The 25,997-nt window shown below is 36.5% G+C and overlaps 1 protein-coding gene across 7 annotated transcripts in view; it reads right to left on the bottom strand.

The window, feature by feature from the left end:
• The window catches only part of PDS5B (PDS5 cohesin associated factor B), a 124,254-nt gene that overhangs the window by 54,495 nt on the left and 43,762 nt on the right, over positions 1 to 25,997 (bottom strand). For all 7 annotated transcript variants that reach the window (XM_080941348.1, XM_080941350.1, XM_080941353.1 and 4 more), the window contains exons 3-12: positions 25,702 to 25,905; positions 24,095 to 24,181; positions 23,900 to 23,997; positions 23,087 to 23,213; positions 17,646 to 17,726; positions 10,792 to 10,932; positions 8,230 to 8,345; positions 4,136 to 4,230; positions 1,868 to 2,013; positions 439 to 590 (exon numbers count right to left, since the gene is read on the bottom strand). In XM_080941348.1, the coding sequence (XP_080797474.1) occupies positions 439 to 590; positions 1,868 to 2,013; positions 4,136 to 4,230; positions 8,230 to 8,345; positions 10,792 to 10,932; positions 17,646 to 17,726; positions 23,087 to 23,213; positions 23,900 to 23,997; positions 24,095 to 24,181; positions 25,702 to 25,905 (1,247 nt within the window). The remainder of the gene's footprint in view (positions 1 to 438; positions 591 to 1,867; positions 2,014 to 4,135; positions 4,231 to 8,229; positions 8,346 to 10,791; positions 10,933 to 17,645; positions 17,727 to 23,086; positions 23,214 to 23,899; positions 23,998 to 24,094; positions 24,182 to 25,701; positions 25,906 to 25,997) is intronic.

The following is a 25,997-nucleotide window of genomic DNA, read 5'->3' as shown; positions in this document are numbered from 1 at the left end:
AACCACCAAAGAGTACACACGGAAAGACCCATGGTTCCAGTAGCATATGTAGCAGATTTATTTTCAATATGAGCTCTGTTTAAAATTCAACAGACACCTTTTCATGTGTTTTTTTTAATAAAATAAAAATGTGATATTACAACAGCTATATTCCTACCTTTAGGTATTACCCTATAAAAAGTTAAGCACATGAAAACAAATGAGAAAACTCTACTCATCCAAAGTTATTTATGTATGCTTCATCTGTGGCTTTGTTGGCAAGAAAACTATGCATTCCATTTACACTATACTAAAAACAAGAGGTTATTTAAAGCCAAAAAAGAAAAAAAGAAAAAAAAGAAAAAAAAAAAAAAAAAAAAAAGAATACAAAGGATGTATATAACATCCAAAACTCACTAATCGCTGAGAGAAGCTTGGGAGCATGTGGTCCGGACTTACCGGTCGTCAATGCTGTTCTGATAATATATATGTAGCAGCTTGTCCTTGACCCAGGATATCTGTTTTGCAGCATCTTTGCCGGCTGCTGACTGTAAAGCATATTTCTTATAAATCTGGGCAAGTCCCATCATGGCTTCTTTACGTACTCTCCACTTAAAACAGAAACATGGAAAAGTTATTTTTATGAAAATGCTTCTATTACCATTGGTGGTGGCACATGCCTTTACTCCCAGCACTTGGGAGCATAAGCAGGTAGATCTATTGAGTTCGAGGCCAGACTGGCCTACACAATGAGTTGTAGAACATCCAGGGCTACACAGAAAAACCAAACCAAATACAAACAAAAGTTCCCATTATGTAAACCAATAGAATAGTGTGATGATGGTTAATCTTTAAGGTCAAGGGACTAGACTTAGAACTGCCAAGAAATGAAAAAGAATAATTTATTCTAAATGTGGGTAGAACCATCTCACAGCTGGGGTCCTCGATATAAGACAAAAACCTGGCTGAGCATCAGTATCCAACTCCAGTTCACACATCCTGCTTTACCTGGCTGGACCTCAGATGTTTTCAACTTATAATTTTATTATTTAGGACAGAAAAGATATTTTTAAGTGAAATACAATTAAGCTTCAAGCATTACAAATGAAACTCTAAGTCAAACAGTAGTATTGGAAAGCTTTAGTTGAAGCACTAGGGAGGCAAAAGCAGGTGGACCTCTGCAGTGACAATTTTGGAATCTTGGTTTCTTTTAAGACACAGAAAAATTTTTAAAATGTGTTTTCATTTTAACCCCAGAAGTAGGGATATGGGGGCTGCTTCTGACTGCCCACAGCAGCTGAGGCACGGTTTTGCCAGCTGCAGATAGTACCTTCAATTTCAGATATTTGGAATTCTGGGAGTTTTTTTAGAGGTTTTCTCTAGCTTTTCAAATGCTAGAGGCACGGGGGGGAGGGGGTGGCTGTTGGTTATTCAGGGGGTTTGGTTGTGCTCAAAGAAACAAAGGAAATCAAATTAAATTCAGGGATCTCTCTCTCTCTCCCCTATCTAGTGACAGAGGGCTGAATTGGGGGTGGGGAGGGGAGAAAGAAGAACCCACAAAGTAGCAAAAACTAGCTATAGATTTCTTTAAGTTCAGTGTCAACTTACTCAACAGAGTATGATCTAGGACAGTCAGAGCTACACAGAGAAACTGTCTCAAAAAAAAAAAAAAGAAAAAAAAAAACACTATGAAAAACCTCTACTGGGTATGGTAGTTTACATCTTAACACTCAGGAGGCAGAGACGGGAGTATCTCTATGAGTTCAGGAATAGCCTAGACTAGAAAGAATTCCAAGATAACCAGGAACTGGCTACAGAGAGACCCTGTCTCAAAAATAATAAAACATACAAAGAGAAAACCCTATGGGAAATATCAACTCCTACTCACCCGTTTGTCCAATGTCCGCTCTCTCACAAAATTGAGCAAGTGATCATTGACAAGAAGAATATCCTTTTTAGCAGCGGTTACAATAGACACAATAACATCATGTCTAATTGCTTCCTCAGGGTCATGTGACCTCACTTTAAGATACTCTGAAAGGTAAGATCTCCTGATTAAAATGGAAACTTTAATAATTATCATATTGCTTTAAAAGATTGGAAAGATATTTGGAAATCAACACAGCAAAAGCAAACCCTAAGAAAAATGTTTAATATTTCAAGAAAATTAAGAGCAAGGGAAATTAAGAAGGAAAGAGGCCAGGAGTGGGGCTGGCCCTTCCCTCACAATCTAAATGTCATCGGCAACTGAGAAGTGAAGTCTGTACTCCCAGGGAGAGAAGCTGATAAGGTTGTTTCTAACTCATTCAGCTAATCACACACATGAGAACATCATTATTGTTTTCCATATAAAAGAATAAAATAATCAACTCATCTAAAATTACTGGGAAATAATGGAGTATTAGCATTTCTATCATATAATTATAGAAGCCTTGAATATGGTTGCAGAAGGAATAAAGCTAAGATACTGGCTGAGGAAACCTTGTTTTCATGTGACCAAATAATTGAAGCAGAGGTATCTCCTAGAGGATAGGAATTCCAAGGGAAGACCAACAGAATCAACTAACTTGGACCCTTGGGCTCTCAAAAAAAACATAATGGGCTGGACCTAGGCCTCCTGCTCATATGTAGCAGATGTGCAGCTTAGTCTTCATGTGGGTCCCAAACAACTAGAATTTGGGGTGGGAGGTGGGGGTGGGGCTATCCCAAAAGCTATTGCCCATCCGTGGGATATGTTCTTCTACCTGTCTGGCCTCAGTGAAAGAGGAAGAGCCTAGACCCTTGGAGATACCCTCTCAGAGAAGGAGGGGGGTATGAGGGGAAGGATTGAAAGGGAATGATGTGGGGGGAAGTAAAGTGAATTTAAAAAAAAACCTCCTAAAAAACTCATTACAGCAAAGCAAATCTTCGGAGCTACAGACCCATGTTTTACAGTTAGCACTTTTCAAACGGCTTTTTGTTTGCTGCACATGTATGAAATAAATAAAAGCAAATAAAAGTGGGGGGGAGTTATTGCTAATGTTTGTAAATTGGAAGAAGCCCTCCCCACCAAAACTAGATTCAGAAAATATTGCATTAATATTATAATGACACTGCATTATTATATTGCAAATATTATATTCATATAGATTAAATCATATAATTATAATAAGATATTATCAATTATGGCTATAACATAAAATATTGCATTATAAATATATTAATAGTAATAGGAGGATATCAAGAAGGAAAGAGGAAGACGGAAAAGCGAGAAGTTGAGAGAAAAATAGATATAAACATAACATACATATGAGGAGAGAGACACAGAAAGGGGGATATATAAATTGCTCAAATGCAAAAGAACAGACTGGCAAGAAAAAATGAGAATAAAGAAAATCTATAGGACACAAGGGAAAGAAATGGGCAATACAAAGAAAAAACACATAACAAAGCCGGAAGTTCAGCCCAAAGTCACACATGATTCTAGTGAAATGCTTAACACAACAAAACTATGATCAGCTAGCTACAAATAAAACGGAGACAAACACGAGCTGGCTGTAAATATGAAAACTATGCAGACCATAGATGACTGTTTTCTGAAGAAGCACTAAGGAAAACAGCCTGTGAGGACTCTGGTTGTAATTACCTTTTCTTTGCTTTTTAACTTCCTAAGACAGCAAATGCTTAACATTTGTGCAAAAGAAATACATGACTGTTATATTAACCTTTATCTTATTAACTATTTCATAATTTTAAAAAATAGACAGGTATATGATATTCTCAATACTTCAAAAATTAAAGTAAAAAGCTTATAACAGATGTTATCTCCATTTATTATGGTTAACTTTATTTACAGTTAAATGACTTTCATTAAGTTCATAAACTATCAGAGCATTACTGCTAATCGTCAAAATCAAGACCAATTCAAATTCAGATATGTGAAAATGTGCATAGTAGTTCTTAAAGTAACCTTAGTAGTTACTTCTAAAAAGTTACCATGAAATTACTTATAAGAACCTGTTTCCAGTATGCACAGGAACTATACACATTAAAAAATCCTTGCTTCAAAAGTAAGTTCCATAATAAGTAAAGAGAAGCTATCAGAACACCTAAAAGAAAGGTTTTCCCTATAAAGTTTTTCTCCCCCCTGAAAAGCATTATAAATATGTGTTATCACCTGTTAAATCCTTTGCTAGATCAGGATGGTTCATGAGGCAGTGGCTGGCAAATTTCACACATTCCAGGCGTATTGGTACATGGATATCATTAAACCTAATAAAAAAAAATTAAAGAGTACTCTTTAAAACAACCAAAATAGATGAATTTAATTTATTCTAAATTTGTATTTATTTCACTTATTAACAAATATATATAAGATATATCTGTCTATATGAGAAAATTCAAAGTGGAACCTGGGAAGATAATGGGATTAGTAAAGGCTTGGTAAAGATTTCAAGTTTAATTCTCAGCATCTGTAATAAAAGATGAGTGTGATGGCACATACTAATGACCCACGTCAAACGGAAGCACCTGTCCAGCCAGCCCAGTGCAATCCCCAAGCTCAGTACTGCTGAGGCACTCTAGGTTACTATCAGGGGAGAGATGGCAGCCTCTGTAAGATGACACCCAAGGTAAACATTTAACATCCATAAGCACAAGTACAAACCCACAGATACACTCACATGCATGTGGATACATAGACACACGAAGAAAATTCACAGTGGGACAAAACCATTTTAATAGTTGTGGGGCATATTACCACTAAAAAATAGGATAATCTCTATTTTGATTCAGTTAGGACTGTAAAAATCTGAGGAGCCCATGTTTTTCATTGAACTAATAATGACAAATGTGTAAGGGCAGTTCTGATGCTAAGGTCCTGTTCCTCGATTCGTCCTTGATCTATCAGTAAAGAAGCCATGGGCCAATTGCTGGAACTTCTAGAGGTCCTGGGGGGGGGGGGGGGGTAATTGGAGAGCTTCAAGAAGAGAGACAGTTCGCCAGGCTTCAGAGAAAGAAAACCCAAGCAGCCCTGTAAGATCTGGGGCAGAGAAGTGGCCTGTGGTGGTGGGAGGTTGAAAATGTTTAGCAGGAACTAAATGTAAAGGAGCAACTAAAGTTTAGGACAAAGGCAGAGGTGCGGTGATAAGAATATTGATAAGAGCAAGCCTTTCCAGGTGGGAAATAGTAGCACCTAGCAATTGTGTCAGAAAGCAAGCGAAAAATGAGCAGCTAGTTTGTTTGCCTTTTACCAATGGAGTCAAGAGAAGAGAGGTGGTAGGTGGTGGTGCAGCCCATTCCTGGAGCTTAGGTGGGATAGCAAAAGCTGCACACAACACAAATGTTTCCCCATAAATACTGTATTTCAAATATGTCTGTTCAGTAAGTATGTAAATATGTCTCTATGTGTTATATATTTTATAACAGATGACAAACATTTTACTACATTAGTTTATATCCTATGATTCTAAATTGTATCCAAAAACTGTTCTTATCCAATTAACCATCATAATTATCTCATTTTCAACTAATAACAAGGCCATCTCTATGCTGTATCCTCTGTTTGTCTATATAAAAGCTAAGCCTATATATGAGCATACACTCATCTAGTGCTTTCCTGTGACTTAGGAATTCCACATCTTTTTATGTTGAAGTCAATTTGCAAGTTCCTTTTACTCCTACACCAGAGAAGTTGGTAATCAGAGTTTGACACGACTACTCTGGGCAATGGACTCTTAGCAAGATTATCTGATAGCATTGCATTCCTCCATTAGCATGCACATGACATCTAATGGTCCCTTCATTATTAATGTTCAAAATCTATACACAGCAGCTCAAAGAATGCATATTAGTGACTTTTACATTTTGCTTAAGTATCAATAACATTAATGTCAAGGGTTTTCAGTCATTAAGTCTGTGTCTTCTGTAGAATCAAAAGGCTCAAGTATTTTTATCATTTAACACCAAAAGAAACAACATCTAGTCCGGCTAGATAGCTAAGCAGGTAAAAAAAACACCTAAAAAATCTGACAGCCAAAGTCAATCCCTGGAATCCAGGAAAGCATAAAGATGAAGTTCAGCAGCAATACAATTGCCACACATGCGCAAGACCCTGGTATAACCCTCAATTCCTACAGCACCCCTCAAAACGTGTGTAAAGAAACACATGTCTTCAAAAATCAGCAGTAGCATTCTACTTAAGATGCTCTTATATTGAAAAAAATATTTGCTCCATGAAATAACACTCTATTAAGGTCCCTATAAAGGTTGTTTTGAATCCAGGTCTCATCATTTCTCAAATACGCATAGAAAGAAATACATCTGTTTAAATATTTTTATCTCCCCAAGTTTGGTGGGGGGTTTTGCTTTTGTGGTTTTGATTGTTTGAGACAGGGTTTCACTATGTAGTCTTGGCTGATCTGGAACTTACTATGTGGACCAGGCTGGTATCAAAGAGATCTGCCAGGCTCCCTAACACAGGGATTAAAGATGTGCATCACACAGATTTAGAGGACTCTTGTTTTTACCTATTGTGGTGGTGAGAATCAAAACCTAGGCCTTGCACATGCTAGGTAAGAGTTCTACCATGCACCTCCATTCCCAGCCCAAATTTAGTGATTTTTAATACCCTAAGAGGTTTTGTATTATTAAATTAAAAGTAGGAGCTACAGTTCAATAGAAAGGTGATAAATGCTTACAATAGGATTTTCTGAGCAAGCATTTTAATTGGATTGTTTGGCTAATCTAATTCCTAATTTGAAAGTACAGAAAGCACCTACACAATCATTTCAGTGTCAGCACACATACAACAACCATCCATTTCTCATTCTACTTGCTAATTAATTCGATGTCATCCTGAAATGCACTCTGTGAAATTTGCACAAAAAATCTTAAGATGTATCCCTTTCATTCAGCCGCATACAATTTTTAAACTAAGTAAAATGAACTTGAAACTGACTTGCATTAGTTTAAACTGCTTAAATTATCTGTCTTATTGTCAAAATAAAAATCTAGAAATCAAAAACAAAATGTTTGCACTGACTAAAATCAAAAAATCGAATTCAGATTGGAAATTTAAAAATCAACAAATAGGTAAAAAGGCATATACCTCCACAAAATTAGAAAACTTAAGACTAGCTGGGTGTGGTATTGTTAATCTCAACATTCCCCAGGCAGAAAAAATTTATACCAAAAGATGAAATTTATTAAAACTACTGATACTCATCAATGTAAATATTGAAACACAAAGAAAATGGAATCAAAGTCTTAAATCCTATTTCTTTGTTAATAAATTGACTGCTTTTTGTTCTGAGCATAATTTGAAGGAATAAAATCCTTATCAGGGCCAAAGTGTTTAGCTAGAATATCTACAGTGCTTTAGTATTTTTAAGGTCAAAGAGCTCTTTTGTAAAAGTAATGAACCTTTCCCACAGACAAGCTAAAAATATAAGCACACTCAAGCATTTCAGGAGCTTCATGGGGCACTATAAGCCCACAGAGAACCCTAAGAAATACAAAAGCTGCTTAATAACCCAGGCAGGAGAATCACCAAAGCCTCTGGAAAGGAGGGAAGGAAGGCAATTGGACCAAGGCCAAGGAGGGGATGGGGAATGTGGTGTACCCAGCTAGTGTAAAGACTCTAGAAATCTGCCTGCCTCTGCTAGGGCACCCTAGAATCAAAGATGAGCATCACCACATTCAGCTACGTCATCTGTTGTTGATTTCATTAGCATCCTTGCCCATCCAAAACCTCCAAATAATCTAATTAGATAATAGCCTTAGGGAGAGGAACTATATCATTTCAAGCTGTACTTTCAATTGTAATTATTGCTTTGGTTATTACCTTATAGATGTGACAAAAACTATGAGAAAGCCTTTAAAATGCACCACTTTTCAAAATCACCAAAGACAAAGTAAGATGAAAAGATAGACAAAAAATTTAAATATAGCAGTTTATTATCAACATTGAAAACTACAAAATAGAAAATATTTTAAATTTATTTATTTTTTAAATCACAGTTTCATGTAGTCCAGACTGTTACCAAGGCCTTAAACTTCTGATCCTCCTGCCTCACTACAGTTGGTTCATGTGGCGCTGGAACCCTGGCCACACTAGGTAAGCACTCTACCAACTGAATTATATCCCCAGCCTGAAAACCCTTCATTCTTATGATTTTTTTGACAACACAGCTTAAATGCACACCATATTTTAAGAAATAGAACCACAGATATGAACATGTATTTCTCACAAACAGAAAAACTAAAATGTACCTGCCCAAGTAGCACTGCCAGAGTGGTTTGTTTTGAGAAGCCAATTCCGAGTCCTTTGCCCCAAACATTTTTGCAAGTAGTTTAACAACCTGGAGGCGTTCTTCATTATCATTGCTCTAAAAAACAAACAAACATAAAAGCCCCACAATTTTTTTAAACTTCAAAGTAAACACTCAGAACATGACCTATTCCTAAGATTTCCCAAACAAAACCCTTCTGAATCCAGAATGGTAAAGTGTAACAAAATTTTTCACAAGATGGAATGCTGTAATGAATACTTGAATCATCTCAAGTTTTGGTAATGCAGTACTGTAATGTGATTAAAATGTCTCAAGGTTCCTAGTCAATATTAAAAGGCCCTCCTACAAGTCAGGTTAATTTCTACTCACAGTATAATGATTCTTGAAAAGATAAGGTTTTTTTCAAGACAAGACACTGAGAGAAGTAAGAACTATGTGTATTTACACTTTAGTTTCTTGTAGTAATAAATAAAAGCTGGTCCCCAGCAGGAGAAAATTTATAAAACATGAGGTCCTAAAGGAAGTTTAACAATGTGATGAAGCATTGAGTATCCAGCAAGCACATTTCTGCTTTTTTCACTGTTTGACAGATACTCTGAAGATGAAAGCACAGTTTTAGTGTTGACTTTATTACCACCAAATGGCACAATGGCTAGATGAACCACCAACTCAAATGCTAGGCTTCCACAAAGAGTCCAACAATCAGGCCTATCAAATGGAACCAAGTTCAAGGTGCTACAAACGCCACTTTAAAAGATACTTCTTAATTTTAAAGTAGTGCCTCCGGTTTGCAGTCAAGAGTCCCTGAAATATAACCTAACTCTTCTGGCAACTTATTTCTTTGTTCCACAAATGAAAATTCTGATGACTTACACTCTGTACATCATAATGTGCTATGTGCTTTATGAGGCTACCTACCTTCTTAGGTCTATGTGCCTCTTTGAGTACTGTCTGCATCCTATCTGATTCTTATTGCATCTAATCTATGGTGGGTTGGCTGGATGCTGCTTATGTTCTAATGTTAATGTGATGCCAAGTAAACCTTCTCCACATTTTAACTGGTCAATAAAAGTCTAGAGCCTGTGATTGGGCAGTGGAGGGGGTGGGGCTGGGAGCTCCAGAGGGGATGGCAGGTAGAGAGGGAAAAGACGAAGAAGAGGGAGGTGGAGGAAGCTGCCTTGGGTCAGAACCTCATGGCCAGAAAAAACAAACAGCAAGTAACAAGGGGCCATATAGCTGGGAATAAGTTAGTATAGTCCTAGATCTGCCCAATCTGGTATATGTCTTACAATTAAAAATTCTGGATTGTCTTTTGCAAGAGCTTATGAGAATTGTAAAATCCAGCAACACTAGTCTCTTAAAAGAGCTCAGTTTTTCCCTCTTCCTCACACATTACACATTAAGTTGGCTAAAAGCCGGGATGATAGTTTACTTATTTTTATATTCCTCATAGTGTGTAGGAAAATGCAATTAGGATTTACTATAGAAAAACAAACTAACAAGTTATTAGAAATGCTGATTTGTCAGCAGAATGTGCACAGCCTTTAGTCCCAGCAATGAGAAGGCAGAGGCAGGCAGATATCTGTGAGTTCTAGGCCAGCCTGGTCTACAGAGTGAGTTCCAGGACAGCCAGAGCTACACAGAGAAAGCTTGTCTTGAAAAATAGGAAGGGAGGGAGGCAGGGAGGAAGGAAGGTAAGGAGAGAAGGAGGGAAAATATTGCCTCACTAAAATTACTAACCATATTTGAAAGAAGACAGGGAGGCTCACTTAACAAATACATTTTTTAAAAAAAGTACTTTACTAAAACTAAAACAAGTTACCAGCTATTTAGTATGCTACCAATATAAACTACTTGTTTTATTTTGTTTTTTTAAAGTGATAAACAAAATTTTTAGAAATAAGAAAATGATAGAAGAAAATCATCTAGTAACTTTTCTGGATTATATACTAGAATCCATCAAAAACTAATAATTATAACTAGCTGGCTTGAATCTTGTAATGATCTTGGAAAGAAATTATATTTCCCAATTTTTCAAATGAAACTCAATTTATAGCATCATTTAATGTCAGAGAAATAGAGACATGCTAGAAAAAAGTTAGGAGATTCTTTGCTACTGAAAGGAAACTTAAAGCACAGAGAGCTATGTAACAAAAAAAGAAAAGCATGCCACACTGCAGATGAGTTCTAAGCTAACTGTAATGCCCAATCAAGAGGTCACACAGACTGCTACAAACTGTGCTTTGAAAATAGAAGCAAAATGCTTACCTCAAAAGTTAACTTCACCCCAAGAACTGTCCTGAGAAACACACAGAGGATGATATCATTCTGCTGATCGTATATTTTAACTGGGATTTACTAATGAGATGTCTATCTTTACCTGGGTAGATATCACACCAAGCACTAGAGATCCAGAGATAGGCAAGAACAACATTTCTTCTCTTGTTGGATTCAGTAAAACAATTTTAAGAATTAAAAATCAACAAACAATGCTCTTTGCTGAATTTGTTGATAGAATCATAAATATTTTTACAATAGTTACCTTTAATTTAAACTCAAGCTGGGGCAGAACAGAAAGCAGCAAATGGCTGTCAATGTTGTAGAGTTCCAAGATCAAATCAAAGACATGCTCAGACAAATCACTGATAGATGTTTTCCCAAGCATCAGAACCTGGTTAAAAAACTGTAAAAGACAAAAATCTGTCATTAAAAGAAATGCCATAAATAAACTGCCTTTAGTTTTTTATTATTATTTAATTAAAATTTTCTTATTATTATAAATGAAGTCAAACAAGCAACACAGATACATTTTCCATGTGAAAAACCACTATCTCCTAAAACATGGAATTCACTTTGTAAACAATGACACAAATAATCTATATTGATTCACTAATGATCAATATCAGCCATCACCCTTACTATCCAAATGTTTTTTTAAGATTTATTTATTTATTTATTTTATGTATATGAGAACACAGTAGCTGTGTTCAGACACCAAAAGGCATCTCATTATGATGGTTGTGAGCCACCATATGGCTGCTGGGAATTGAACTCAGGACCTCTGGAAGAGCAGACAATGCCCTTAACCACTGAGCTATCTCTCCAGCTCCTATCCAAATGTTTTGTTCCTCCACTAAAATACGATATTCTGGTGTCAACTGAAATGGTAAAATATGATTTCTTGGGTTATCTTCAAAGAAATTTTCAGAGAAGACTATGAATCCACAGTAGTAGTGGGGATATTGTGTCCATGGGGGAAAGCACCAGGCAAAGGCAGACGAGGGGTGAGCTCCTTCTTCCTTTCTGAAAATAGGGTACCCTTCTTCTCCTGGCCTTGGACATCAGAACCCCAGCCTCTCTAGGCTCTGGATACAAAGATTTGCATAATTTGTGTTCCCGGGCCTTTGGATTTGGACTGAGTTAAACTATCAGCTTCCCTGATTCTACAGCCTGTAGTCTATCATGGGACTTTGTCAGCCTCCATAATAGCATGAGTGAATTTCCTCATAAACATAAATGCATACATACATACATACTTTTATATGTGATCAGTTCTTCTCTTAAGAACCCTAGGATAATGATTTAATCACTTCATTAGATAAATTTCCTAATGATAAGAGTTCATATCTTGTTTACATTAGCATATAGAAAATTACAGCATTTAAATTAAGCTTTCTTATACATTCAGGGTAGTGCTTAACTGTACTTTTCAACTGCACAGCTTTACATTTTTAACATAAAATGTCTTTCTAATCCTTCTCATCTTCCTTTGTACTATGGTAGACAGTGTGTACATTTACAAAATCTGCAACATTAATTAAAATCCAACCAAGCGCATACACACACAGGGGCAGCAGCTGTCAATGCCCAAGTCAGGCCATTCATCATGTTGTAGCCCAAATGAGGAAAAATACCAGGCAATAGGCCAAGTTCCTTTGTATTCAAAATCTTTAAAAAAATGGATCTAGGGGTAGTGGTGCATGTCTTCAGAGAGTATCTTTACCAACAAAGAGAGGCAGATCCCCATGAGTTCAAGGCCAGCCTGGTCCACATAAAGAGTTCCAGGCCAGCAAGGAATACACAATGAAACTCTGTCTCAAAAACTTTTAAATACATTTTTTAAAACTTCTAAAAATGTATAAAATTAACACAGAATATATATGTCATACTTTTAGAAGCTTCCTATGTCTCCTCTGAGAAAGATTTAAAGATTCATACCAAACCAAGTGAAGTGCTCTGACTGCCTCTGAAGATTAACAAGTAATTTATTTCTCTTACATTCTAAAGGTACAAAGGCTGAGACCTCAGCCCTCCTTTGGCTTACGTCTAGCTCCTGGGTTTTATAAATAAAGACTATGACTGTGAACTACCTAGCCAAAAAATAAGGGCCATCAAGGAAGAAAGGAGAAGCCGATCAAATACCTGTGTGAAATTCCCTGTGGTGGCTTGAATAAGAATGGCCCCATAGGGGGCTGGAGAGATGGCTCAGTGGTTAAGAGCACTGACTGTTCTTCCAGAGGTCCTGAGTTCAAATCCCAGCAACCACATGGTGGCTCATAACCATCTGTAATAAGATCTAATACCCTCTTCCGGTGTGTCTGAAGACAGCTACAGTGTACTTATATGCATTAAATAAATTAATTAAAAAAAGAATGGTCCCATAGGTTCATATATATAAATACTTAGGCACCAAGGAAGGCAGCCTTTTTGAAAGAATTAGAGAAATCAGGAAATATAGCCTTGTTGGAAGAAGTGTGTCACTGGGGGTAAGTTTGAAAAGCCCAAGCCAAGCCCATTGTATCCCTCTGCTTCCTGCCTAGGGAATAAGATGTTGCTCCCAGCTACTTCTCCAGCATCATGTGTGCTACCATGTCCCCATCATGGTAAGAATAAACTGTAAGCAAGCCCCCCAACTAATTTTTTTTACAGGCTGCCTTGGCTTGTGTCTCTTCAAAAAATATAATAGTGACTTAGACAATCCACAGAAAACAAATATTTTTTTTTAAAAAGAAAAGAACAATTTACCTCCTTTATTTATTGGTTTTTCTAAAACAATTTGATTTTTTTCTAGTCACCAATTTTGTGGAAAAGAAATGTCAAGATATCAAGATGTTAAATCTAGTTCAAGCTGAAGTATGTTTTTAAATTTTGTACTTAAATTTTTTTTCCTCTTTACAAAAAATTAGTAAGAAGATTGGAGAGAGGGCCCAGTGATTAACAGCATGATTGACCCTAGGAAGTGGCACTATTAGGAGGTAGTCACTGTGGGGTGGACTTTGAGGTCTTATGCTCAAGCTCCATCCAGTGTGGAAGAGAGCCCTTACTCATGGCTGCCTGCAGAAGAAGATAGATTTCTCCTGACTGCCCTCAAATCAGATATAGAACTCTCTGCTCTTCTAGCATCATACCTGCCTGGACACTGCCATGCTTCCCATCATACATACGTGTGTGTGTGTGTGTGTGTGTGTGTGTGTGTGTGTGTGTGTGTGTGTGAATGAGGAAACAAGAATAATGAGAGAATCTAGGTCAAACTACACTCATACACCATGAGAGCAGGAAGACTATTTGGAGGAAACTTCTGGAGGAGGAGACAAAGGGTGTGAAGGACAGATGAGCAAGCACAGTGAGAGCATGACAATGAAGGCACAGGAATGCATAGAGATGTTATAATGAAACCTATTATTTATCACAATAACTAAAAAATCTGTTTTTTAAAAGGCAAGAGAAACTATAAAAGATTAGAAGTTCACTGAACATCCATCTCTGGAAGAACAGTGACTAAATGAGTCTGACACAGTGCCAGCACAGAGTGGGTCTTCAATATACAATTCTTAAAAATGAGTAAATAGAACAGTTATTCTTAGACAAATATAAAACAACCAAGACTTCCATAAACTTTTAGAGTTTAATATAAGCAACATGTAAGTTTGACTAAAATATTCCCCTTCCAAAAATTAACAAAAAGTATTTTAAAAATGGGTAAGTTAAAAATCATAAACACTTGTTCACTGCATGAAAGCAGTGAACAGTAAAAATCATATTTGTAAACCTAAACTAAAACCTAGTTAAACATAATTGCAAAAATAATTTCATTTAAGTTCCATTTCTTTTCTCTCATCATCCCAAGGACTGACCCTAAATTATATATGCAAAACAAAGACTCATTAAGATTAAGCAGCATAGGGCTGGAGAGATGACTCAATGACTAAGAGCACTGACTGCTCTTCCAGAGGTCCTGAGTTCAAATCCCAGCAACCACATGGTGGCTCACAGCCATCTGTAATGAGATCTTATGTCCTCTTCTGGTGTGTCTGAAAATAGCTACAGTGTATTTATATATAATAAATAGATAAATCTTAAAAAAAAAAAAGATTAAGCAGCGTAAAGATTTTTTTATTTGTTTCAACAAGGATCTTTTTAGTTCAACGTAGTAATTTTGAACTATACTCTAAGTACATGTTACTAAAAAGACCTGATAAAAATATTACTAAAAAGTAATAAATTTAAGAAATTTCTGAATTGTCATTCTGTATGCTTTTTTTAAATCTGTTTTGCTTTTCTTTTCATCTTGTGTATTGCTACATCACAAACTAATTATAGTTTTTAAAAATGCCATTACTATAATTTATGAGTGTTTTGCTTGCAATATTTATCTGTGGACCATGTGTGTGTCTAGAGACCAAAAGAGAACATCAGATCCAATGGAACTAGAGTTACAGATAACTGTGAGCCACCATGTAGGTACTGGGAATTAAACCTGGGTTCTCTGGAAGAACATCAGTGTTCTTAAGTGCTAAGCCACCTCTCCAGTTCCAATACTAATTCTATTTTTTAGAAAGAGTCTCTAGGGCATTATGGGTGATACCTGTACTCTTAGCTACTCAAGTAGCAGGAGTAAGAACAGAGCCTACCGGTTTGTGGTCAGTGTGATCAATATAGTAAGACCCCATTACAAGATAAAAAACAAACAAGCCTATAGCACACAGATTTCTTCAATATTCATATACAGAAGAACCAGCACATAAAGAATAGATCTCAGTGTGTTAGTGTGCACACTGTGAAAGGAGGTGAGCAGGATCCTCACCTCAGTGCCTGCTCCTGTTGATGCTACATGAGGAATGGAAGTACTATCACATCACCTAGCACATACAAAGAAGACTGATCCTCCTCCTGCACTAATCTCATATAACACCATTCAGTTCACTGCAAAGTGATTTCATACATAAATAGACAAAACTCAAGTAGAAAATAAGACTTATAAGCAACTGTCTTAGAAGGAAGGACAAAAGCAATTCCCAATGACTTTATTACTAACTCTCAAAGCAAGAAATAAACACCAATGAAAACGTAATCGTAGCCAGCAGAGCTGAAGTGGCTTAGTGAGCAAAGTGTACACTGAGCAAGCGTGAGGAGGTAGGAGTGGGTATCCATCACCCATGAGTACCACAGCATGCACCTATAAAACAGTGATGAGGAGGGAAGAAATGATGGCTAACTCGACAGCCAGTCTCTCCCAATTGTCATTCTTCAGGTCCTATGAGAAACCCTGCCTTTAAAAAAATAATTTTTAAGAGGTAGACAGCTATTGAAGATGACACCCAACATCAAGGCACTCTGCTTCCACGTGTGCATACACCACATACAACATCCATATGGGTGGGTACATACACATGAATACAATACACATGTGCATTTGTGCAGGCACATAAAGACAGACAGAGAGAGACACACACAGACAGGCAGACAGACAGACAGATACACACACACACACACACACACACACACACTAAATAGAAAGACCTTTAAGGATAAAAAGAAAAAACAACAGAAAAAGTAACAGGAGTAAATATGTAGCTGAGCTAGGGGTGATGTATAAGTCTACTGCCCTTTGCCCACTCCCAAATTCTAAAGAGGACAATGAAACAATGGGCATGGAGGAGAGAGATGATGCATCTAGTGCTACAGGCAAACATAGCAGGAAATTAATGTGACAGGGAAGTGTTTTTACACTTTTTTATTTGAGAGTGCAGATAATTTTCCTTGGGCCTTTTTCCCTCATTGCCTCTCCAAACACATCTCCAGATTCAAAGCCTAGCATAATAAAACTTACATCACACAGCACCCATAAACATCATTTTACTCACGCTTCTTTAATGACTCAGTCAAATATTTATTTTCCTAAATCAAAACACATCTCACTTGAAGTGTTGGCTTAAATCAAAGACCCCAGGCAGGGCTCACCCAGTGGCTAGAATGGGAATGGAAATCTTCACTCAGAAGCACTTGAAACAAACCAAGGTGAGTTATAATTAAGAGCCCGAGTCTGGGTCCACATACCTGGAGTGCCAATAAAACCAATAAAGTCAAAACTGACAAACACGATTTCAACCAATTATGTCAAGCAACACCCATGAGTGAAAAGGCTGTGAACAAATTTTGGAACACATGGGCAGCCCTGGGCTACTAAGATAAGTCATAGCATTGATCCTCTGATTTTAAAAGTTCACTATCAGAATAAACTATTTTTCTGAAGCATCACATGCTAGAACTCTTAAAACAGAAACAAAAGCAGGACTTCCGAGGCTGTCTTCTAGCTACTTTTCATGGCATGCCTTTTATAACCCGACCTTAACATTTTATGTAATACAATAAATTCTCTTTCTATAAGCTTTGGATTAGTAAAATACATACAAATAAAATACTGTCTCACTTTTCTCAAGCAGACAGATTTACATCCTTCTAGCTGCTTGGAGGTAGGTGAGAACAGAAGGCAAGTAGAAAAACTGTTCAACAAGTCCAGGGCTATCATTACACTGAACTCTAGACCCTTGTTCCAAGAAGCGGTCAGCATTCACATACAGCATGACATGAATGGTGCCACCTGAGTGACACAGCTCAAAGAATTTTGGAGAGAAAATAAAGCTTAATAAAAGTAACAGGGCTGAAGACCTGCTTCCTCTAAAGTAAATGCAGGGCAGTCACTCATAAGCTACTGTGGTCATACTTGCCTTCAATTTCTAGGTCCTAATATTGCTTCATACCATCTCACTGCACAAATCAATTTCATCTCCAAGAAGATGTAAGTAACTTCTCTGAATAGCACAAAGTACCATATGTTTTATCTAATTACCTTTAACTCTACAGCTAACATTAGAAACTGTCTGTTTTACTAATCAAAAAGGAGGGAGCTGTTGTCTCTAGGAACCCGAAAGAAACAAAGGGACAGACAAGGAGCCTTCTCAAAAATATTAAACAAAAGAAACTTTAAGAGAGGAGAATGGAAATGGCACTCTCACTGGATAAACAGCAACAGAAACTTTAGCTGTGTGAGCCACTTGCTGACAATGGTCTTTAAATTCTCAACTTAATCCTTCTAAAATCAATTGTGGCACTTACATTGGTAATGTATGGTTCAATAGCTTGAGCAGTCCTCTTCAGCAAAGCCTTTGCCAAATCATATGCTTGCTTATTTAAGTTCTGAAAAACACAAATAGTATCTGTATTATATATATTTACATAGCTAGCCATGTTTGTTTGTCTGCAGAGGTGAGGATCACATCCAAAGTTTCCTATTGTGGGCTTAGTGAGCTCTACCACAGAGTTATAACCCCAGCCTTGTACTTCAACTATGAAAAGCAAAATATTATTTGTATTTTAAAAGCTACTCTTGAGTAAACGGAATGAGAGACATATCCATAAAAGAAAGAAGGTAAAGACTAACCATAAAGAAATGATCAATGAATGCTTATTAGACAAAAAAAAAAGTACTACTTAGTTGTCTATATATATATATATATATCCCCAATTCAAATTGATTCAGATAAATAAAGTCTGTTACATGATAGGTCCAGAGAACCCAAAGCATCAAAAGAGGGCTGACTGCATCTTGGAGTAACAGTTCAGGGATAAAAGCACTTATTGATCTTTCAGAAAACCTTAATTCCCAACACCTACATCAGTCAGTTCACAACCCTTAACTTCAGCACCAGAGAAACTTGTGCCCTCTTCTAGCCTCTACACAAACACACACACACACACACACACACACACACACACACATACACACCCCTTTTGTGTGAGTTGATATATGTGGGGTTCACTTTACAGTTAGATCTTTGCCTATAACATTTCTGTATAGTATAAATAATGTGAATTTATTTTTCGTATGGGTAGTCAACTACCTTAACACAACTGATAATTGATTGTCTCCTAATGACTTGTAGCACATTCTAAGCTTCTAAAGTAACTATGCATCCATATATATATATATAAACTTTCCATTACTTTCAGATACCCTTTTGTCCATATTACATAATTATAAATGAAAGAAAAATTTTAACAGGAAGTTCCCACTTCTTTATTCTTCAAAATTACTTGGCTATTATAAGCCATTTGCTCCTTTGTGTGAATTTTAGACTCCATTTGTCAAATTATCTGCTTTATTTGATTAGATTATTAGATCTATATGCAAAAAACTTAAGTCATGACATTCTCTCATATTTTAAAATCAGCAAACCTCTCAACTTATTAAGTCTTCTTTTGTGCTTTGTCAGCTAACTATAATGGTTTTTAACACAAAGGTAATGAATAAACAGTAAGGTTCATGTGTTAATCTGCTAAGTATATCTTATCTGTTAAAGTTACAAATGAAAATCAATTTTAAATCTGCCACATTTAGAGTCTTTCCTGATTTTTCTGAGTACTATTGCACTTCTCTGAACAATATCATTTTTTAAAAATTTCAAGGCTCTTTATCTTCCTAATCTTTGTGGATATTAACCCATCTTTGTGTATCCAAAAACAAAGCCAATTTGGTTAGCAGTGTTAATTTATGCCAATCTGGAAGTGACTACTGTAACTTTTTTTAACTGAAGTTGCATGACAGTTTTACACAATGAAACCCCCTGTATCTGTTCTTCTGGATCAGTTCTTGCAAGTTTCCTCAGAAAAATAGTGCTTATGTCTGTTACTCCCTCTCTTCACTATCTCTCCCTTTCCTATAATCTGGAATTCTGGTGATTATTCATTAGACTATTTGTTCCATAGTCAATGGAAGTCTCCCCACAGTCAGCTTGGGTTCTTTATTAAACACTTGGTTGTTGCTGCTGCTGTACTGCCTACATATTCTAAGTAGTTTCAAAATCAACTAATTTTTTATTGCTTAAGGCATTAGGCAGGTTTTCTGAGAATTAGTTCAGTCTAATTTCAAATGTATTCACAGAGATTATTATTCATAAAACTGTCCTCTAGTGCTCTTCATATTTCTTGTTCAGTTTAACTATATATTGATATTATCACCCTTTCTTTGCTACAATTTTGCCTAATATATTTTTCAAGTTACAAACTGAAGATTTCAAGTAATGTCACTGTTTTCTTATTTCATTAATTTCTACTTGACTGATTTTATTCTGCCTGTATATTTTACTATGATGTTTTATTCTGATAACTTGCACCAGAAAGCTATCATTATAATTTATCAAATTAATGATGCTTGACATTAAGCTTGTAATATTGTGTTTCAAATACTCAGTATTTATATAAACCCTTGGTCTGAACTTTAAATTGACCCAGTAAGTAGTAAATGTTTCATTCTCTTCATAACTCACCAATTTCGGCTTTAGAAAAAACCATTTCTTTACCCAATAAAGACTATATGAAGGCTTAAGATAAAGATCAATTAGTAGAGTGTGTCTGCCTAACATGTGGGAGTATCGGGTTAGATCCCAGCACTATATAACTAGGTAAGGTAACACTCAAGCGATGAAGACAGAATAATCAAAACCTCATGGCTATCTTCAGTTACAAAATGAGTCTGAAGCCAGTCTGGTTATACATGAGGTCCTGTCTCAAAAACTTACTATACATAATATTTTGTGTGCATGTATGGATACACATGCTCTAGACAGGAATGAGTAATATGCACATATGTATGTACAAGCATGAAGCAAGAGGACAACCTAAAGGTATCATCACTCCTTAGACATCAACTAACTTTTTTCTTCTTTTCTTCCTTCTCTTTCTTTAGCAGGCTAGGCTAGCTGATCCATCTGTCACCAACACCCCAGCTGCAAGACCACAAATACACAATACTACATGTGGCTTTTTTTAGTGGGTTTGGAAGATCAAACTTGGGATTCAAATCCAGTTTACCAACTAATCTATGGCCCTTTCAATAATATTAATATAACTTTCTTTTTTTTTTTTTTTTTAGTTGTAGTTGCCTGTCAAGTCTTTCTCAGCCTTTTACAAATTAGCCTTTCTGTGGCTGTATTTTAGCTGTTTCTCTTATTATCATCAACAAACTGGATTAATCTCCAGCCTAATGTGACAACCTGTGAGATGTGGTAAAACTCAAGTCATTTATATTACTGCTAATCTTCCTTCTCTTAAAATCCTTAAAATTCTAAGAATACAATTCAGTCCACATTCAACTAATCTAAAAGACCGCATTTCACGCCTAATAAGCTTTTCTCCTAATTGTAATTTTATATGTCCAGTTATTATTAGTTTTTACTCTTATTATTATTCTATTTTACTTATCTGGAGAGCATGTGGCGTGTGTGAACATGCACATGCCATTGCATGTGATGGTCAAAGGACAATTTCTAGTAATGGTTCTCCAGTAATGGTTCTCTCCTGTAGGCCCCAGGGATCATACTCCAGGTCACCAAGCTTTTATACTAAGCCTCTTCAGTGGTCTTAACTCTTACTTTGATGCCTTTAATTGATTTAAAATATACTGTATCTTTAACTTACTTTATCCAGTTCAAAATTGTTCACTAAGGTATAAAGAACTACAATTTTACAAATGACCGAAAGAAAAAATAACCCCCAAAACTGTTCCCTCAAAGCTACACAGACTAAGCCAAGAATTAAACTGTAAGGAGCTAATGAAAAGATAAGTCAGATCTCAGCGTTCTTGTTCTTACAAGTGTCTGTGCAGTAGGCCAAGGAGAACAGGCCTCAGGAAACACCATTTGTGTGTGCTGTTACTAAAGTGATGCTAGGAATTAAACTTAGGATCTCACACATTCAAGGCAAACGGAGCTACCACTGAACTACATCCTCCAGCCCAAAAAAGTGCTTATTTTTCCTTACAAATAGACTTTTTCATGACAACACTCTGTATAGACAAAGACCTAGAACTTCCCTGCTAATCAGCTGCTGAGTACAAAAAAAAGAAAAAAAAAGAAAAAAAGAAAAGAAATCAAGCTGGCTACTTACTCTGTGCCTGGGAGAACCTTTTCTCCTAGATGCTGACATGAATATGGGTTCCAGTGGACTAAGAGTATGGCCAGTTATAGCTCCCAAAGATAGCCTGCTTCATTTGGAAGCCCCCTTAAGATGCCCAGTGGTGGAGTTCATAAGAGAGTTAAAGGCTTGAGACAACAGGCCAAGCTCCCTGGTGGGTTGCCGCAAAGAAAATGCCCCTTATCAGAATGTACAGTTGTTTCAAATGATACTATAACAGGAATCCTAACAATGTGGCCCCTAAAGACAAAAGAAGGTGCTCTACACGTCAGGAGGATGTACTGTGTGCCTCAGGAAGGGAGCAATGTGTGTGTGGGAAGTACAGTATGTTCCCATGGGGTCTAATCTCTGCCTCCTGCCTTCCTTCTCACGGATGGTTATCAATGACAGGTATATAGGTACGCTGGGCAGAATTAAAAAGAAGCAAACCAGACACCTGACTAGCCAGAGACCAGACCGTGGCAATGAGAACCCAAATCAACACCTCTGATTTTTCATCTAATAAATATATCTAATCTTAATTTATTGTTGAGCCTATTTACTCTCAGCATCAACAGACTGCCTATATGTTTTAAATTGTAGATTAAAAGTTCCTTTCCAATGAAAGATTATTTGTACCAATATAATGTAAGACTAAGACAGTATCATGCCACAGAGCGCCCTTAAATTTAAACAGACAAGAATTTAAATAAATATTTGTCTATGTTCCTCTCTTGAAACTCAACTCTTCAATCATCCGTCATTCCAACTGCTTACCTGATTGGGACACTTTCAAAAGTTGGAACATACATACATATACAGGGGAAATGCACATACTTCAGGTAAAATCACTGATCACTAACCTCTGTGTCTCTGTATTATCCCAACTTTTCAGTTAAGGTCCCACCTGGTTCCATGTACCAGCACATAACATTACATAGCAGTATCTAAGTAGCTATTAAATCACTCCTGCATAAAGTGAGGGTTCAGCACCAAAAAAAATGAGGCTATGACCTCTCCAAGATATGGCTAAGTGGAAAGTTTTTTATTGTAGATACTTGGGAGGCATAGCCAGAGGCATCTGGATGGGTCCAGAACAGGAAGAAAGTAGTATGCAGAACATGATCAGGAGAATGGACCAGGCCATGAGAGGAGGGAGGATGAAGAGAGAAAGGAAAGGCGCATGGCCAAATGGTAGGGCTATGTGAGAATGAGAAGTTTAGGGTAGGGGGCAAGGTGAGAAGAGCCAGGGTGCCAGGTAACAGGTTTCTGCAATGCTGAGTGAGCCTGGGGTCCAGCATCCACATTGGTACGCTAATAAGCACCACAGATAGTCTTTGGTCCCAAATTTCTTTTGGACCTGAGAACTGTGAGAAATGCACCCAACACAAAACTCACTGACCATAAACATTTTATCACATGAGTTAGACAAATTCATTATTTCTTCATTCAACTGTTGACTAAGAAATGTAAAGAGTTTGTTAAACAAGTATTTTAATATTACTCAATCAGTAAAGTCTACAAAACTAAGATTAAAGCAGTATAAATTCTATTTGTAACATAAAAACAAATTCTTAATTAAAAGGGTTTAGATACATTTCACATACCTTATGGGCAGGTACCAGATTCACTAAAACTGTATCTAAGAGCTCCTGAGATACTGTATCACCTTCACAAATGATAGAGCTCATGAGGTCCACCATGTGCATATGAACTTTCTGATTGTGGCCATTGCTGTAACCCAAAACAGTTATTTTATTTCAACTGAGATAGATACGATAGCAGCAAACTTTGCAGTTTATAAAAGTGGTGAGATAAATCTGTATTACTGTCAAGCTTTTTTCTCTGGTCTTACAATAATAAAAAATATTTTAAACTATATTACTAAATTACTTTTCCTTAATTTTAGCCATTCTTACAACCAAAGTAGTGAAATGAAATTCAATCTTAGTTTCATCTTAAATTGCACAAAGTATTTAAACTGCTACTAAATTTTATAGATAAACAAAACTTTCAAACAACCAGATGTATTAAAAAGCAACATAAGCCAGATGTGATGATGCATGCCACTTATCCCAGCAACTGGGAAGCAGAAGCAAGCTGATCTCTGTGAGTCTGAGGCTAGCCTGGTTTATGTAAGAATTCTAGGACAGCCAGAGCTCACAGTGAGACCCTGTCTCAACGACAACAAAAAGTTAACATAGAATGTAATCAGAAATAATATAATCCAAAAACTTATCTAATTTGCTCTTCTAACAAATACATAATAATAAATTCTATTCATTTAGAACTATACAGAGAATAATTGTAAGTTAATTTGCAATCTTAAGGCAATGTTTATAACAGTTTACGTAAATTCACAGTAAACAGAAAAGCTTTACAATTAAAAAGTAGTGTTTCTTATTTAAAAATCAACTTACTTTATAACTGAGAATAATGTTCTGTATAGTTGAGTAAAGATTTCATTGCTGTCTTCTAACTCAAAGCATATGTTATATGACTTAACCCATGCAATGTTCTAAAAGAAAGTAGGGAAAATTATTATTAGTTGCTAAAAATATACAAGAACAAAAAAGGAAAAAAAAGGACATCTCAAGTAATAATGTATTGCTTACCTCAAGTAAATAAAAATACCTATTGAATTGAGGGCTCTTTGTATCTTCTAGTCCCTTTAACTGCCTTGTTATAAACATAAATATATCCTTTAAAAAAAAAAACAAAGTTTTTAGATTAAGAATGCTAAAAGGAAATATACTTCATGCTAGTAGAACTAGCTACAGCTTATTCACCAACTCTGTAAACATTTAAGAATAAATTGGAAAGAACAAAAAGAAGGGCAGAAATTTTTTACGGCACAGCTTTACAGAAAGATTCTGATAGTCAAGCACATGTGTAAGGAAGAACCTTGGTCTACACCAAATAAACCATTCCCTAAACCATTTAGATATCACGCTATCCAGGTGAAAAGGAGCCATACCACCAGCTCACATGACCTACTTTAAATCTGACACTTGACTCAAATTTTACTGAGTTGGAAGAGGTGGTCGGGGGGAGTAAGTTCCCCCAATTATCAACAAGAAATTACAGAGTCCAAGACCCATGTCTGATTTAAGGATGTTGCTTTCATTACAAATAACATTAACATTTCTTCACTAAACCATTTGCTACTTTTTCTTACTGTGGATAAAAAAATCTTCCTAGGGAAAGTCATTTTGTGGCTATTACTATCTGACTGTCACATAGTCATTTGGTGTCTTTTATACAGCTCGTATCCAGGTTCCTAGTTAAGTGCTATCTTTTAAACAATGACTACAGACTTCATTAATAATTTTCAAAAGAAAAAATATCCCAAAATCATCATGAAAAACATATAGATAGCATCATAGTGACATAACATAACATAAAACGGGAAGTATCCATTGTGTGAGCCCACGGTGCCAGAAAAAGTCTTGGTGACTGATGCTAGAGATTCTACAAGGTGAATCTTGCAGAACAGAACTTCTGTAGTTGACACATGCTACATGTTGCAAGCCTACAGACAAACCATTCTGGGCTCACTTTTGCCCCTTTCATAACCATTCATGGCCAGATCTCTGTGACCTAATACCCTTATGCCTTCTGGAATATATGAACAGAATATAAGCTTCCACTAAGACAAAAGCTCTATGCCATGGGCCTGTAACAGAGACTTCTCCACACCACTGTAATCTATCTACCTGGTGTTTTCACAGATGTAAAAATAAAAGAGACCTTGATTTTAATGTCTTTCTACTTTACTGTTACTATAAAAGACTTAGTTACCACATAGAGAACATAGTACCTTGGGTAATGTAATCTAAATCTGTGATCTTGGGCCATGTTCACATTTGCCTCCAGAATAAATATAAACTCATTCTTGAGAGATGAAAACAGTTGGGTGAGTGAGTGAATGAGTGAGTGAGTGAGTGAGTGAGTGAGTGGGTGGGTGGGTGGGTGGGTGGGTGGGTGGGTGAGTGAGTGAGTGAGTGAGTGAGTGAGTGGGTGGGTGGGTGAGTACAAGCACTAGTTTGTGACCCCCCTTAATCTGCTCACTGAGGGTCAGAAATTGTATTTCAAAAGTAACTTTCACAGAAAACAGAAGTTTAATAAAGATTGGTCCAGGAAATATAACAGAATTCAAAGAAATCCTTAAATATTTCATTCAATTTAGTGGAATATAGCAGTGCTTCCTATCAATACTTGCCTTTAGTTTATCAGGAGATGTGTAAGGAGCCTCAGGAGCATAAATCCTGAAAATATCAGCCAGGCAGCAAGCTACCAGTAAACGAACGTCTTTATCAGGATGCTTGAGGAAGAAGTCAGAAGCAAGATGTAAAGCTAGGTTTAGATAAAGTTCCTTTTCCTCTTCAGAGTCCTGGTCCATGTCCATAAAAGTTTTTACAACCATCTGTACTCAAACAAAGACCATCAAATAGTCAGATGTTTCCTGTAAACAGTTGTGTCAGATTAAAAAGCTTTTACAAAAGTTCACTCAAAATA

Source organism: Micromys minutus (genome assembly GCF_963924665.1).
Source record: "Micromys minutus genome assembly, chromosome: 29".
Lineage (NCBI taxonomy): Eukaryota > Metazoa > Chordata > Mammalia > Rodentia > Muridae > Micromys > Micromys minutus.
Note: the sequence above shows the minus strand (reverse complement) of the source record. Positions and strands in the feature narration are given on the sequence as shown.